General features: G+C 39.9%; 1 protein-coding gene across 1 annotated transcript; it reads left to right on the top strand.

Moving 5' to 3' along the window:
• The first annotated feature begins 397 nt into the window (after positions 1 to 397).
• On the top strand, positions 398 to 13,508 carry DR1 (down-regulator of transcription 1). The gene is made up of 3 exons (XM_026700369.2): positions 398 to 1,126; positions 5,655 to 5,818; positions 11,549 to 13,508. Exons 1-3 carry the CDS (start codon positions 907 to 909, stop codon positions 11,693 to 11,695), a joined length of 531 nt encoding a protein of 176 aa, XP_026556154.1. The 5' UTR covers positions 398 to 906; the 3' UTR covers positions 11,696 to 13,508.
• Positions 13,509 to 16,455: the final 2,947 nt, after the last annotated feature.

Below are 16,455 nucleotides of genomic sequence, written 5' to 3'. Positions count from 1 at the left end.
CGCTTACATTTTTGCTTTGCTATTAAGTCTGAATAGTTCTAAGACAATGAGACAGAAAAACATGAAAACTAGCAGGCAGCAAACCCCACATTCACTCGCACTGATGATGCTATCTATTTGGGTAAGGGAAACATCTGCAAACGAACAACTTAGTTGAGGAAGCATCAAGAGCTCAAAAATGACTGCGATCGAGCAACATAGTGTCACTGCGCATGCGTAATGAATCCACCTCTGGGAAATTCGCGGGCTAAACGTTACCTCACTACAAGTCAAGTGAAATAGAAACTGAGCGTTCTCGGGCCACACGCCACACCTTAAAAAAAAAAAAACACCTCGCACTGAGGTATATTGCCTTCCCGTTAAAAAAAAAAAGGCGCTTCCGTTCTAAACCGGAAGCGGAACTAGGGTGGGCCACGAGAAGCGCTTCCGGTGAAAGTGGCGTGCGCCGCTGCCGCCGCTGCCGCCGCCGCCACCAACTAGGGCTGGTCGTCTGTCGCAAGTTTTGTCCTCGTTCTTGGTGCTGCGTTGCGGGTCTGGCTGAAAGGAGCCAAAAGAAGCAGGGTGGCCGGCGCTGCGTGACCGGAGAGGTTCCCCGACGGGCCAAGGCCAGGAGGGGTTTCCTTGCGTTGGGCGTGCGTGGGGATAGCGGCAGCGGCTGCAGCAGAAGAGCCGGAGGGATGTGGCGGAGGCAGCGCTGATGGTTGTCGTCGTTGGGACTCTGGCACTCGAGAAGGAATTCGGCGGCGCCTTCCGCCTGGGCTCGAGGAACGCTTTGTGGCCGCGGAGGGCGACCCTCCCTGCATTGTGCCCTCCCGGCGTCTTGTGGCTTCCCGTTTCCTTTTCTGGGTCGTTCCGGCCGCCTCCCGAACCTGGTAGAGCCGGTGTTGATTTCCCGATCGATCCAGAATGGCTTCTTCTTCGGGCAACGACGACGATTTGACCATCCCGCGGGCGGCGATCAATAAGATGATCAAGGAGACGCTGCCGAGCGTGCGGGTAGCCAACGATGCCCGGGAGCTGGTGGTGAATTGCTGCACCGAATTCATCCACCTCATCTCCTCCGAGGCCAACGAGATCTGCAACAAGTCTGAGAAGAAAACCATCTCTCCCGAGCATGTTATCCAAGGCAAGAACCTTCGTCTGGCCTTGCTCGTTTATACAGCCACCCCATGATCTATAAAAGGGAGCTTTTAATTTCCCCTCTGTTACGATCTTAGAAACCATGAAGCTATAACTTTTAATTCCCTGAAAGTATTCCCTTCATCTCCCCATCCCTTTTCCCATTAGCCCCATCAATTGAGGTTGTTTCAAATATACTTGGTGTACAGGTGGTCCTCAACTGAACGACTGCAATGGAGCCCTAACGTTTATGGTGCTAAGTGAGAAATTTGTTCAGTGAGTTTTGCCCCATTTTACGACCTTTCTTGCCACAGTTGTTAAGCACATCACTGTGGTTGATAAGGTGGTAATCTGGTTGTTAAATGAATCTGGCTTCCCCATTGACTTTGCTTGTCAGAAAGTTGCGAAAGGTGACCACATGACCTTTGGAACAGCAACGGTCATAAACATGAACCAGTTGCCAAGCATCTGAATTTTGATCACATGAACATGGGGATGCGGCCAAGGCCATCCTTGTGAAAAGTGGTCATAAATCACATTTCTCGATGCCATTATAACTTTGAACAATCATTAAACGAACTCTTGTAAATTGAGAACTACCTGTACTTGCATGAGATGCTCATCTACACTTGAGTGTCTGCCTAATAAAGCTACTTCATTGCACATTCTATCCCTTCAGGCAACTTTGTAACAGTAGAAATCCGACAGGCAGGAGCTGTTTATCTGGAAATGTTTGTACCACTTAGTTGTATTTGAATATATTTGCATGAGAGGCACTTTGCAGATGTCAGCTTAATTCTAAATAAGCACATTTAAAAATGACGTGCCTATGTAGAATTCTGTAACAGTACTAAATTCTGTAATTGGAAAAAGGCATTACTGATTTTTATGCAAGTCTGTAATATTTATTGCTTTGGGGATGATCTAAAAGGAAAAAAGGCTATATGAGGCTGGACAAATACGTTAACAAACAGGAAAGTTTTCTATTCGAGAAGATGGCTAATTATAATTTCCTTTCTGTGACTTTCTAAAAAACAATTTTGTTTTCTCTTGCTTGCCTTCTAACAAAACCGAAGGTTCCTAGTCAAAGAATGTTAATCATGATTCTTTGCTGATTCTCACAGGACATCTTTGAGCAGATGATTAATTCTTAATTATTACTAATTTTTCTAAAAGAAATTATTATGGTGGTTTTTACATTGTATTTAGTGAACAGAAGACAACAGTGAAAGTAACCAAGGTCCTTGTTTCGTTTGGTTAGTTTTTGATAATACTACTTTCAGAATCAAGACATGTTTGCTGCTTTAAGAATAGAAACTGAAAAAGCTGCAAAAAATGAGTATAGTTTCGCTGTGCTACATTGTGTAGCATTTTTTCTTTTCTTACAGAGATCAGAGATGGAAGGCTTGCAAGGAGACAGACCCTCTCCCATAGCTGGTTCTTGGCTTTCTATATATACTTGTTCTACATCATGTTATTCTAGTATGGCATCAAAACCCTGACTTGGGTAGGTGGCAGCCATGCCTCAAGGATGTTTAGCTGATTTTCCTACACAGCAAACTATTGGCTTAGGTGATTTTTGTGGTCTCTTTCAATTATATAATTCTGTGAGATGCATGTTGAAAGTTCTGTGCTATAGAAAGTTCTATACTAAAACACTATTTTAAGATTTTTATTGTTTTATTTTTCATGGCTTTGAACCTTCCTTCTCCCTCAAAAAATATGTTCTATAGTACACAAAGTGAATTGTATAAATCACTTTGCTTACAACTGTCAAGAAGCGCAAAGATATGCAAGACATAGAAGTTTTGACTGTTAGGATCACTTAGAATGAATCTAAGGTTAGGACTTCTGCAGTACCTAATTTTTCCAACTGAGACTGGTATATGGTATATGTCCAAATTGAGAAATGGATAAAACATGCACATTTCAGCATCCTTTCTATGGTGTCACAGAATGAGAGGTGTAATTTGGTTAAGCTTGGGCATGTAACAAATAGTAGCTATTCAGTTTTGCTCATAGATTTGTACATAATTACCCAAGGTTGAAACTAACATTTCATTCAATATATGCATGCCTAAGATTTAGCACCATTTTGCTGGACTGACTTGCAAAAGAACTGAATGATATTCTGATTCATCTAAACGCTGTTTGTCTGTTCTTCTGTAGTAATAACTTTGGAATTACCTTTGTCTAGTTAATAGCAGTGTGTCTGTACAGAGGCCTTCTTTACCTCGGAGCCAATGTTTGCATATGCCAAGGCCAATATTAAACTGGTGGTGTCTCTTTTCTCTTTGCCCTCCCATTTCTAGTTAAGGAATATTTTGTTTTATGAGCATTTATGTGGTCCCAAGATTGCTCCCTGTTGTATTAGACTACACCAAAACTCATGCTTTCATGGTATACTGGGGATTCCCATTCTTTTGGCTGTGAGGGACAAGGAAAATGATGTGCCAGGAAGCAAATAGGGATGTAGCAAATGAATTGTGAAACTTAAATGTTTGCTTTCCTGAACTAATCAAAATTACTATAAGTTGACGTCTTTTGGGCAACTTTAACTGAGGAACTTATCATATTTACATTTTCTGCGAGTCCTTGAACTTTCTGTTTTATTTTTACTTATCCTCTGCATTTGGTTTAAAAAGAAAATTAGGCATGGCACTGCAGGCATAGAAATTAGTGGTATTTTACTCATTCAGCAGCTGAGAGCTTTTAGTAGTTTGATAAAATGCGCAGTATTCTCTTGATAAAATGTGCAGTATTCTCTTGCCTAAGCAGCTCTAAAATATATATTCATCAATTCTTAAATCTCTGGAAAAGTAAAATGATGCAGAGTGAAAGGAAGTAATTTTTTCCCCTTTTCCATTACATTCTGCACAGTGTTATAATTGTGTTTCAAACATTTAATGTAAATTCCATGATACTAAAAGAACAAAAGATAGGACATCATGAACTTTAAATGTTTATGCACCATTTAAGAAAATATTTATTCTGGACTTGCAGAGTAGTTTCGCTCTTTGACGTAGTCTATACCTTTTTTGTCAGCAGTGCTGCAGCATCAAAACAAAACTCTTGAGAAGGCCAAACAGATCTGAAAAGATTATTGTATGAGACGAGATAAATCTTGCTGATATTTAGAGCAATTCTAAGACTCTATATTATTATTTTTTTAATTACAGGAGTGGGTTGGAGGATACCACAGAGTTAAGTAGTGATTTAATTAAAATATTTCCACTTGGAGAAGTATAGCACATCAAGATTTTTCACTAAACCCAGTTAGGCTAAGTTCATATGAAAGATTTTTTTCCCTTTCTTACTAATTACCCTGATGATGTAGTATTGAATCTTGACAAAGGTGGATTCAACATGTTGATCAAATGTTATGAAACAAGCATCAAAATAGCAATAACAAGAGCACTTAGACTTATATACCGCTTTATAATGCTTTACAACCCTCTCTAAGCGGTTTACAGAGTCAGCCTCTTTACCCAAAAAATCTGGGTCCTCATTTTACCCACCTTGGAAAGATGGAAGACTGAGTCAACCTTGAGCCTGGTGGGATTTGAACTGCTAAATTGTAGGCAGCTGGCTGCAGGAGTAGCTTGCAATACTGCACTCTAACCACTGCGCCACAGAGGCTCATGTATACCTAATATTGCGTTAGTATTGAATCTACATATATGTCAATGTGATGAGGTACAAGTGATTCAGTGGTCTTTGATAAGTATTTGAATTAATACTTTGCAAAATATGGGTAGTCCTCTTACAACTATTTGTTCAGTGACCGTTCACAGTTATAATGGCACTGAAAACAGATACAATCAGACCTCCCACTTAATGACCATCATAGCATCTCCATGATCACATGATAAAAATTCAGGGACTGGGCAACTGACATGTATTTATGACAGTTGCAGTGTCCTGGGGTTAATGTAATCACCATTTATAACCTTCCCAGATGATTTCTAACAAGGAAAGACAATGGATAAAGCTAGATTTATTTAATGACTGCATGATTCACTTAAAAACCTCAGTGATCATTTAACAGGTGCAGTGATTTGATTAACAATGTGTCAAAAAAGCTTTAAAATTGGGTGTGACTCACTTAACAATCACCTAGCTTAGCAACAGAAATTCTCGCCTCAATTGTGGTTGTAAGTTGAGGACTACTCATCTATAGAAATGTATGAAGTCCATATTTGAATGGCTATATGGAGATAGTTACAGATTAGCTTCAGGTGAAATATTTATGAAAGATTGCATTCAGTTGGTGTCCCTTTTTATCAATGGAAGTTGGCGCTCTCCTTATTCAAGTGAAATCCTCCATTTAAATCCAAAAGTTTTATATCAATAAAGGGACCTCACCCCAACTTTTCTTTCTGTTATTTCTTAAAAGGCTACCAACATGACTTATACTGTGTGAACAATAAAATATGCTAATCATTTTATATTCATTTGCAGACTGCCAGTTATGCTGTCATTTTAATCTAAAATTATTTGACTTTAATCTATCATGGTTTTATTTCTATTCCTAGCATTGGAAAGTTTGGGATTTGGCTCCTATATCAGTGAGGTCAAAGAAGTCTTACAAGAATGCAAAACTGTAGCATTAAAAAGAAGAAAGGCTAATTCCCGTTTGGAAAACAGTGGCATTCCTGAAGAAGAGCTTCTAAGGCAGCAACAAGAGTTGTTTGCAAAAGTAAGTGGAAAACTGTGCATGTAACACTTTCTGTTAATTAATTGAAGCAATTAACAACATCCTGCTCTTACTCCAGGAACTCAAAAGTACATAGTATTCCCTTCCTCGGTTTTTCTCTGCAACAATACTTTGAAATGCCCTAGAGTAAAAAAAGGGAGTTTATTAGCCCAGAGTGACTCAGAGAACCTTCAGTGACTGAAGGTGGAGTAAACTCTGGGTTTCCCCTAATTCCAGTCCAGCTTATTCAGTGCATAGAATAATGACTGCAATTTTGTCTATATTTCTGTAAATAAATGTTACCATAAATGAAAATGAATCCGCTTGCACAAGCTTGACAGCCTTCGGAATTTTTGGAACTTCAGCTCCACGACTACTTGCCAGATTGGCCAAATTTTGCTGCTTGCCATTTCAAAACACCCTGGATTTTTTCTTTTTTCTTTTGTTGCAATCCTAGACCAGTGGTGGCTAACCTTTTCGGCACCAAAACAGGAACATGTGCCGGAAATCAGAAGAGCAGTTCTCAGACGCGCGGGGGAGTGGTGGAAACTGGAAGCTTAGCGTCCTAGCGCACGCATTCGCTCTGGGGAGCTGCTCTTCCAGTTTCCTGTGCTCCCGCGCGTGTGAAGACCAGCTAGTGGAGCTGCTGTTCCGATTTCTGGCGCTCTTGCACACAAGATCAGCTGGCCAGCACGCACATGCGCTCTGGGGAGTTGTTCTTCCGGTTTCTGGCACTCCCATGTGCTCAAAGATCAGCTGGCCAGTGCACGCATGCGCTCCGGGGAGCTGCTTTTTCTGTTTCCAGAGCTCCCGTGTGCACGAAGACCAGCTGGCATGCTGGAACCCAGAAGAGCATTGGGCAACAGCTGGCGTGTCCAGAGAGATGGCTCTGAATGCCACTTCTAGCACGCCTGGCATTGGTTCGCCATCACGGTCCTAGCTTATGTCTTGGAAATGACTTAGGAATCTTCTGGGCAAGATCTGTTTCATGTATAATAGATGAAAATGGATACGCTTAAGTAAAAGTTTAGTACAATTTGAACTTTCAGTCGAAAGCAAAATATTTTATTGTAAGTACTATTAACAAGACTATTGCACAGCTGACTTTTTCAGATATTGAAGGAAATCTGAAAGCTTGCAATCTCATAACACTAAATCTTATCATTTGTTCCATTTTTCCACCTTGTTAAAGTACCATACAGGTAATCCTGAGTTACGGTGGCAATTCGGATCAGAATTTCTGTTGCTAAGTGATGCGGTCGTAAAAGCTTAACATCATGTGAGCACATCACTTAGCAATGGCAATCCCAGCATTTTTGATTGCTGTCGTTAACCAGATCCCATCAGCTGCTAGTTGAGGACCCATTCCGATCCAAATATTCATGGCTTGGTCCCTCCCAGTCCCAACCCCTCCCAGCCAGCCTAAATCAGCAGCATGGTGCAAAGCATTCCAAGGCCCCTGTACTCCGCCAGACCAGCCGACCTTCATCAGCTTCTTGTCTTGTGCTGACCAAGAAAACTCAGTCTGGGATTTTGCAAGGCCACTGCTGGCCACGTAACAATTCCCCCCAGGCTTCTGTGAAGAAACAACTGTGTGCAATCTTAGGAAAAAGAGTCCGTAGAGATTCTCAGTCATTCAGGTCATGGTTGTCCCAAAGGTGGCTTTTTCAGGAGGTAACAGGACTTTCTTGTTTTTTTTTTTTCTTTTGAAGACCTTTCGCTTCTCAACCAAGAAGCTTCTTCAGCTCTGACAGAATAGTGGGCAATGAAAGGATTCTGACAGAGCTGAAGAAGCTTCTTGGAAGAGAAGCAAAACGTCTCCCCCCCAAAAAAAAAGGGAAGTCCAGTTGCCTCCTGAAACAGCACCTTTGGGACTTAGGAAGAAGATTTCATATGGCCAGCAGCCGCCTCATGAAGGACCAGGCCAGATGTGTAGAAGCAAGAAAACAGCAAAGGTTAGCTGGGGCAATAGACTGAAGGGGCCATGGAGTATAGGAGAACAAAAGGGCAGAGATGGAGGAAGGTGGTGATGGAGGAGAGTTGACGTCCTCCTATGATCACAGGAGTGGGTGGTCTGCCAAGCGCCTAACTTTTTGATCATGTCACTAGCTGAGTACAACAACAGTATAACTGTGGGGACTGAATGTACCATTCATTCAGCACTGCCATAACTTAGAATGGCTGCTGAACAAATTATTTTTGTTCTAACTTGAGGATTACCTGTACACAAAACGACTTAGGAATAAGCAAGGAGAGTGGGGAAGGAAAAACATAAGCAAGGAGAATGGAAAGTTACAAAACAAGCAATTTTTCTAGGCAGCGTCTGCTTTGCCTGACGTTCTCCTGTTGCCAGCAGGATTGCATTGCTCTTGATGTGTAGAAAACAGATTACTCTCTTGAAATCTTTCTCTCCAGTCTCTCTGGTCTGAGATCACACCGCAAAGTTCGAAAATGGACTCTAAAATTATTTTTTTAAGTATCATTTCAATATTCACTGAACAAACGATTAGTGAGCAAAGCCTACCTGTATTATGAGTGTGGGAATGAGTCACAATTTAAGAATTGCATTTTTTCCCCTTTAGCTAACATTGGCAATGCTGTTCTTCCTAATGTTCTGTTCCTATGGGAAGGCTTTGCTTTCAATTAACCTCACAATACCTCTTTGTATCTTTTTAAAGGTTGTTTAATTATCTCTTCGAAAACTTCTGCCTCTTTTTCTTTTCAGGATCTAATTGACTTCATCTCTCCGTCTAAACATGACTTTTCTGGTCTTTCTCTTCTCTTCCTTCACTTATTTGTTTTGCAATTGACTCCTTATTCACGTTTTCACAGTGTTCATTCACTTTTGTACTTAATCATTCAGCACTTATTCCTGTATGTCTTTAGTATTCTGAAATGGAATTCAACTTGCTTTTATGTTTCTGTTTATATACAGTTCTCACTTCCATATAATAAGTTGGACCAAAAAGGCTTTTACATACTTACAAGATACAACTTGTAAATGACATTTATAAGATACTCATACCGTTAGCATTTGAACGTCTTAAAATATCTCCCATTTCCCTATCTTTGGTGAACAAAGAACGTGCCTCCTTACCCATTTCCAAAACATTGCTTTTATTTTCATCCAAATTTTCCTGTCTCTTTGGCTTATGTCATGCTCCAATAATAACTGATGCCTCAATTATTTTTACCATTTTTTGCTCTCAAGTTATATTCTTTTTTATCTTTTTTTCTTTCTATATGCATAACACAATACCTTTTCGTCATCTTCCCCTTTTGCAGCAGCTATTGTGTTAAATGCATCTCTCCCTTATCCACATTACTATGCATGCTTTTTTATACTTCACGTTAGATAACCTCATATAGTTCTGTAGCACTCAGTAACATTATTCTTTGCTTATGGCTCATATGTCATTCATTCTAATTGGAAATTATTCTATTATATAATATTTCTTTAGAACTCATACTGTCTTGTTCTGCACTAATTTTCTTCTCAAATCTCATTTCTTTCCTTTTCTTCCAGGTCCATTTTTTTTTCTTAGATCCACTCTTCCCACTGCTGAAAAGTGGCCTGTCCCACATTCAGATCACCCTTGTATATTTCACTGATTCTCTCAATCTCATACATAATTAATTGTGCCCTTAAATTTGCATTAATTCCTTTGTCATGTAAGTAAGCTTAAACTTGAAACAGTCACTTGCTAAGCAGGTGCTCATCCTATCACAAGTGTCATTCATCTTGACAACTGGCCAAATCGCTTCATCTGTTCTTTGTTATTCCCATCTTCCCATTCATATCATCTAATAGAATAATTGTTGCCCTGTATTGCATTCATTATTAAGAATGTTGTACAATTTCCTGGTAAACTCATCTCTGGTTCTTCCATTATCTCCTTCCAGTGAAATATAATATGCAACTACTCCTAATCTGTAGATTACTACTTTCATATTTATCATAGGATAACCTATTTAATATCAAATTGTACTTTCTGACATACTATACATTTTAGCCAATACATTCATATTTAAATATATACCCTTATTTCCTAACACATATTCAACTCTGTTCCACAAAATCAGAGCACAGATTCTGTTCCACAAATTCAGATTTATTACATTCTTCCCCCTTTTCTTAATTTCTTTGACACACAAAATATCTTTTATTTCCTGTTTCTTTTATTTCCTGTTTTAATTCATGCTGTTTGTCATTTTATAGTTTAAGGCTTTAAGCTACAATCTATATGTCATGGCCATTGTCAGAGATACTGATATTGCGGCCTTCACATAAAGCATTTAGTACCTACTTCGAGAAGGAAAGGAGTGGTTTACCATCTCTAATTATATCTATGACCCTTGAAACATTTCCTGCTGTCATTAATGGCAGTACCAGTCAATTTTGGCCAGTATGTCAGAAGTGCAACAAAAGTCTAGTTCTGCCTCAAGTTTGTTGACACTATTTTCTGAGACTCTTAAGATTCCTAATTAGAGTCTATCTTATGAGCCAACATAGTTATCTACAGCTCCACAGCTTAGAGGTATGTACAATGTGTTGACATGTAGAGTGCATTGTCATCTACAGGTAGAGCTTGATGAAAAACTGTGTCAGTTTGAAGTTACGACAGTGCTGAAAAAGTAAATTTGTGACAAATGCCCACATTTATAGTCTTTGCAGTCTCTCTCTCCCCCTTCCCCCTCTCTCTGCCATGTATTTACTATCACAGTCAGTTAGTATTCATGCTGCACTTGACTCACTTTTATTTTCCTTTTCCCCCATTGCAGAGCAAGCAATTGCCTAAGCAGACTATCGTCTTCTTGAGTTGTTTTCCTCTGCAGTGAGCATGCCTCTAAAAAGCACTAACCACAAGTTAACAAGCTCAGCTCTATGGCCTTAATTAGCCTGCTTGCAGCTGCTGCCTGTAACTGACAAGACTTTAATTGCTTTCACACTTCCGAACTTTGTTTGTCCCAAGGGGCTTGGGACTCAGCATGCTAGACAAACAGCACTAGTGCAATCCTTTCAATGTGTTTTCCACATTGTGTGCCTGCTAACTCTTGTGATCCCATTTTCTCCAATCAGTATAAATAAAACATTAATTCTCTTTGTGCTAAGTATGCCAGTACCAGGATGAACATTCAAAAGGGTGGAGGAGTGAGGAGAGTCTCCCATTTGATTCCCAGTGATAACTACCTTGATAGTGTTCAGGAAGTTACTGTGAAGACCTGGTTATTCTCCCACACCTTGCAGTAGATTGAAGGTGAAACACCCATTGATGGGTTTCTGTTTCTATGTCGATCTTCAGGCTGCATATGAATCTTTTTTTCTTTTTTGATATCATTCTAATGTTTCTTTACTGTAGACAAGCACCCAAGAGTCATCAGGAGTGGGAGAGCCTCCAAATTGAAATGCATAAGTAGGTAGACAAGCAAAACAGGCTTGATGCCCCAAAGTTATTGTTTTAAAGGAAAAGCTTCTATAATTGCTTGCTAAAAGCTATGTAATCCCCCCTCACAGCTGGCAGGTGAATAGTGATATACCAGGGCCGTCAAACTCACGGCCCACGGGCCGGATGCGTCATGTGCTGGCTGTCCCTGTCCCCACCCGGTTTCGCAAAGGGTGAAAAAAGTCCCAATACATCACGTGACACTGCCTTGGCAATGCGAGTTTGACACCCCTGTGATATACAGTGCATTGCATCAATTCTCTCTCAACCTCTTCCTTTACCTTCCTAGGCTAGACAACAGCAGGCAGAGCTGGCCCAGCAGGAATGGCTTCAAATGCAACAGGCTGCTCAACAAGCCCAGCTTGCTGCTGCCTCTGCCAGTGCAATCAACCAAGCAGGATCTTCTCAAGATGAAGATGACGAAGATGACATCTGAAATGTTTCCAGGCGGAGCTTTCAGTCCTCACCAAGAAATAGTTTTCCTGCACAACAAAACCAGTGAAAATGAATGCTTGCCTGTAACTTTGTCTTCACCTTGGACCAGCCATTGGTATTTTAAGGACGTCTGCTGTTGTGTGCTGTACATGTCAGAACTGTCTTTTTTGAACTTTTGAGGACATAAGGTTCAGTATCATATCAACTTTGGATTTTTAATGGTGTTTATGGAAATTTTAGACAGCTGTGCGTCATTTATTTGATCAACAGTGTTACAATAACGTTTATAAAATATAGCAGAATTTATACAGAAGACTCTAAATTCCCACTTGCATTTCTCTTCCCTTTTAACCATAGAATCTTGTGTAAACATTTTTAATTTGTGTTTTTGAAATAGAGAAGGCATTTAATCTGCTTTGGGGAGAAAAAACAAAGCAAAGGGTTCAGTGTACTTTGAATTCTTTGTCTTTTAAGTAAGGAAAGAGATACATGGCAATGAGTAACATTGCTTAATATCACCAATCCGAGAAATTATACGTTTTTGCCAAACTAGAAAAATGTATGTTTAATAGCCGTTGTACAGCTACATGATTTTTTGGGTTGTATGGGGTAAAAAAAAATTAAAAAATAAAACCCAGAACTTTATTATGATATTGATTCAGTGTTCTCAGCAAAACAGGTATTTCATTTCAAACGTTCCCTAATTTGGAGAATTAAAATGGTTCTTGTTTAAAAGTTGTTTAATTTTAACAATAGATGGGAATACAAGCAGAGCCTAAGCATGTTATAATGCACATGCTATTTGAAGGAAAAGTAAAATTTGGAACAACAGATTTGTTTTTAATTCTGTTTGATGAGAAATGTTTAAATGGGACTGCAAAAGCAAACATTGGAATTAATGAGCATGCTCACTGTCAAAGGAATTTTTATTTAATTCTGATTACTCAAGTGTTGTCAGCAACACAATGTTAACAGTTTTTCAGGCCAATATAGAGAAGCTTTATCTTGTCAAACTGACAGCTTCTGTGTTCAGATAGAGGACTAAGTAACAATTTAATTGCAAAGTTTAGTTTGGTGGCTTGAAAGTCTAGGCTGGCCAATAAAACCTGAATGAGGAATATCTTTTAGGGTGTGATTTTTTAAAAAAAAAAATAGCAGTACTCAACATAGCTATTTACAATTTGATGATATACTTGAAAGAAAAGAACTCATATTTTTCTGGTACTTTTTTGTAGAGGAAAGGTGCAGTCTCAGGTCTTGCATATGTATACATCAAACATTTTAAAGCGATAAGATTTTCACGGTTACAGAAATATGTAACTGAAAGGCAAAAGCATCCTATCTGTGAAGCAGAAGACTAAAATAGACATGGAATTAAAGGCCTGACTGCAATTTAAGTTTTAAGGGGCTTCCCATGAATTAACCTGCCTACACTGGTTATTGAGAAATATGTTAGTTTGAATGTTAAGCTGAAAAAAAAAAAGATGGGTTCAACTTGTTAAGTATTGGGACAAGATCTAGTTGTCATGAAGGTTGATGTACCAAAGGTAGAAACCCTAGGCTAATGAAACTATGTTAATGTGCAGTGTTGGGTTTCCTAATCTGTACTACGATACCCTTACTCTTCCTGTTTCGAATGAAACATTTTTTTAAGCGAGAACTTTTTCTTTTCTGATGCAGAGTTCAGGTTAACATTTTACTGCATCTGGCATGTATCATAATTTTGAATCCCTGCAACTTTTTTCCTTTGGACATTCTTGTGCTTTTTCATATGCTGTATTCCTCAAGCAATAAAATTCAAATGTGTTTTTATATTTAATGCTTGAATGTTCAGCTCTTGGGGGTAATAGAGGAAGCTTCACGCCATTCACATTTGGGTGAATTATGCACCTTTTTTTATAGCCAGGAGGAAGTAACCAAAGAGATGTTCAGAAGAGGTCTTTTATTCGGGCCATTCCTTCACTGGTCATGTCATTTTCTCTTAATCACTCTTCCCCCAAATGTACAGGTGGTCCTCAACTGACAACGGTTCATTTAGTGACCGTTCCAAGTTAAAATTGTCAGAAGATTGAAAAAAGTGGATCACATAACCCTGTGACACACAGCGACCGTCAAAAATACAATTGCCAAGCGTTTGAATTTTGATCATGCGACCGTGGGAATGCGTAACGGTTGTACATGTGAAAAAAGAATGTCACTTTTTTCAGTGCCGTCACTAAATGAATGGTTGTAAGCAAGAGGACTACCTGTACTTAAGGCACCTGATCTACGTAATATAAGTATAGCTAATTGGTCATATATAAAAATATTTCTGTTTGTTTGAATTTGTTAGCCGCCCACCTTCCAATAAACAGCATTCTTGATCTATGGAAGTATTGCAGATCATTTTCGGGTCCATTTTTTAAAAATCCTTTTCCTTCCAACACTAGTAGGAGCTTGCTTTTGCATAATTCAGTTTTTCAGTTCCCATTTGGGAAGAAACTGTTTTTATACGAAGCCCAAAGAATATCTGCAATACAATTCTGGTGCTATTTTGTACCTTAATTTCTTAATTTAAATTTTAGTTTCCTGGAATTCTGATTGAAAGAGGCAAATCAGTTTCCTTCTAATAAAACCAGGGGTACAGTAGTCAAATTTTAGGAACAGTTTAGATCTTTACAGTGGAGGCATTTCCTAATGTCTAGGGGATTGTCAGCAAAATAGGATAATTCTTAACACTGAAATCTTTGGGGGGGTGAAGTTTAATGTTTCTGGGCAAGTAGTGAAGGTTCTGGGTCTAAATTATAGTCAAGTATTGAGGATAATTCTACAGGACACTTCAGAGAGACAGAGAGAGATCTAGATAGGGCGGAGTTAAGGATGGTGCCATATTTTGCTGATAATGATTCATTCACACTAAAAAGAGGCAATTGTTTTGCAAACTTGCAAACCTCAAAATAGGTTGAGCAATAGCATGCAAAATTGTAGGTTGTGCTGTGGCAAACGAGTCTAACAGCCTATTCATCATGTACAAGCTGCAACTGTAGCTTCCTGAGCAGTTACTTTATTGATCTGAAACTCTTTTAAGGTTTCATATAACAGCATATAATGTAGACATGGAAAATTCCAAATACAGCCCAAGTATCACCACTGTCTCAAAGATCTTGAGAACCTGAAGATTTCTACCTAAACTAGGATGGAGAATTAGAACTTTTCAAAAGTTGTTTCTGGAAGCCTCAACCAGAACAGCCAGTAAAGATGCAACTAGCAATGCTTGCAGGCCAATGTTCAACATCCTTGAAGGACTAAACGTCGGACTCTGGGTGGGCTGCTGGCTGATTTGTTCTTTGAACTTTTATTTGCTCCTTGGACTCTGGCAGTCCTGGACTCCTGATGTGATGAAGATACTTGTGCAAGTCTTCACCACACTGGCTGGGATGTCACTCAGAATCAGAATTAGGTGTCAGTGTGTACATAAGCCCAGTGGAAATGCTAGAGTAGGTCTTTGCCCAAATAACTGGGAACAGTTTTCACCAGTAGCTCCCAAGGAAGTGGATAGGGTCCTAGGGAATATCAGCTTACCATCTGTGCTTTAGATCAGTGTTTCCCCACTCACACCTCTTGGGAGGTGATGCGGGTGGGTGAAGGTGATGGTAAATGCTATTTGAAGGAGGGGATGGTACCCCAGACCATAAAGAGGCTGTGGTTTGCCTCCTTCTTAAAGAGGCCATTGCTAGATCCTACCCAGATGGAAAATTTTCATCCTTTTTGGAGAAGATCATTAAGAAAGTGGTCCACTGCAGCTTCTGAGGACTCTGGATGAAGCAGATTATCTGCCCCCCCTTCAATTGCAATTCAGGCCTGGATATGGGATGGAAAAAGTATTGGTTGCACTTTGGGATGACCTCTGGTGGGAGTGAGATGGGGTAATATGTCCCATCTAGTCTACTTGGTTTCTCAGTGGCTTTTGATACCATCGACCACGTATCCTTCTGGAACAGATCTGGGGGTTGGAGGTGGTATGTGTTATTCTGGTTCATCTCCTTCCCTTGAGGCCATTTTCAGTCGGTGCCAATTAGGAGTGAAAGGTCCTGATTTGGTCCTAGGGTCCTGATTTGCAAAGCTTTTCAAGGGCTGGTGCTTTCTCCACTTCTGTTTAAGATATGCATGAATTTGAGAGAGGAGAGACTGTCCGTCACCATGGGATGTGATATCAAACAGTATGCTGACAATACTCGGCTGTACACCTCTGCCTGTGGTCAATTAAGTGGTGCTGTGGCTGCCCTCTCTTGGTGCTTGGAGGCTGTTTAGGTCTGGATAGGGAACAACAGGCTAAAACTGAACCCTGGTGAGAGAGTGAGTTAGAGGCTCTTGGAGAATTACCAATTATCTTTGGTCATGAATGGAATTGCACTGCCCCAGACTCGCCCAATGCATAATCTGGGGGTTCTTTTAAACTCATGACTTCTGCTTAAGGAGCAGATGACAGTTATACCCAGGGGGCCCAGCTACAAGTTATACATCAGTTAAGCCCATTCCTCGACCAAGCTGCCTTTTCCACAGTCACCCACACCCTGATCACCTCATCACATCACTATGTAAGGTGCTCTATAGTACATTGGGCTGCCCTTGAAGAGTATCTAAAAGCTTCAGTTGGTTCAGAATGCAGTAGCTCAGAGTTTTGTGCTAACATTGACTTGTGCTCATGTCATCTCTATTTGCAGGAGCTGCACTGGCTGCCAATCTGCTTCTGGATACAATTTTCAGGTCTGGTTATCACTT

Source organism: Pseudonaja textilis, chromosome 3 (genome assembly GCF_049901715.1).
Source record: "Pseudonaja textilis isolate UNSWEBS1 chromosome 3, rPseTex1.2, whole genome shotgun sequence".
Lineage (NCBI taxonomy): Eukaryota > Metazoa > Chordata > Lepidosauria > Squamata > Elapidae > Pseudonaja > Pseudonaja textilis.
This window is presented reverse-complemented; position numbering and strand designations above follow the sequence as displayed.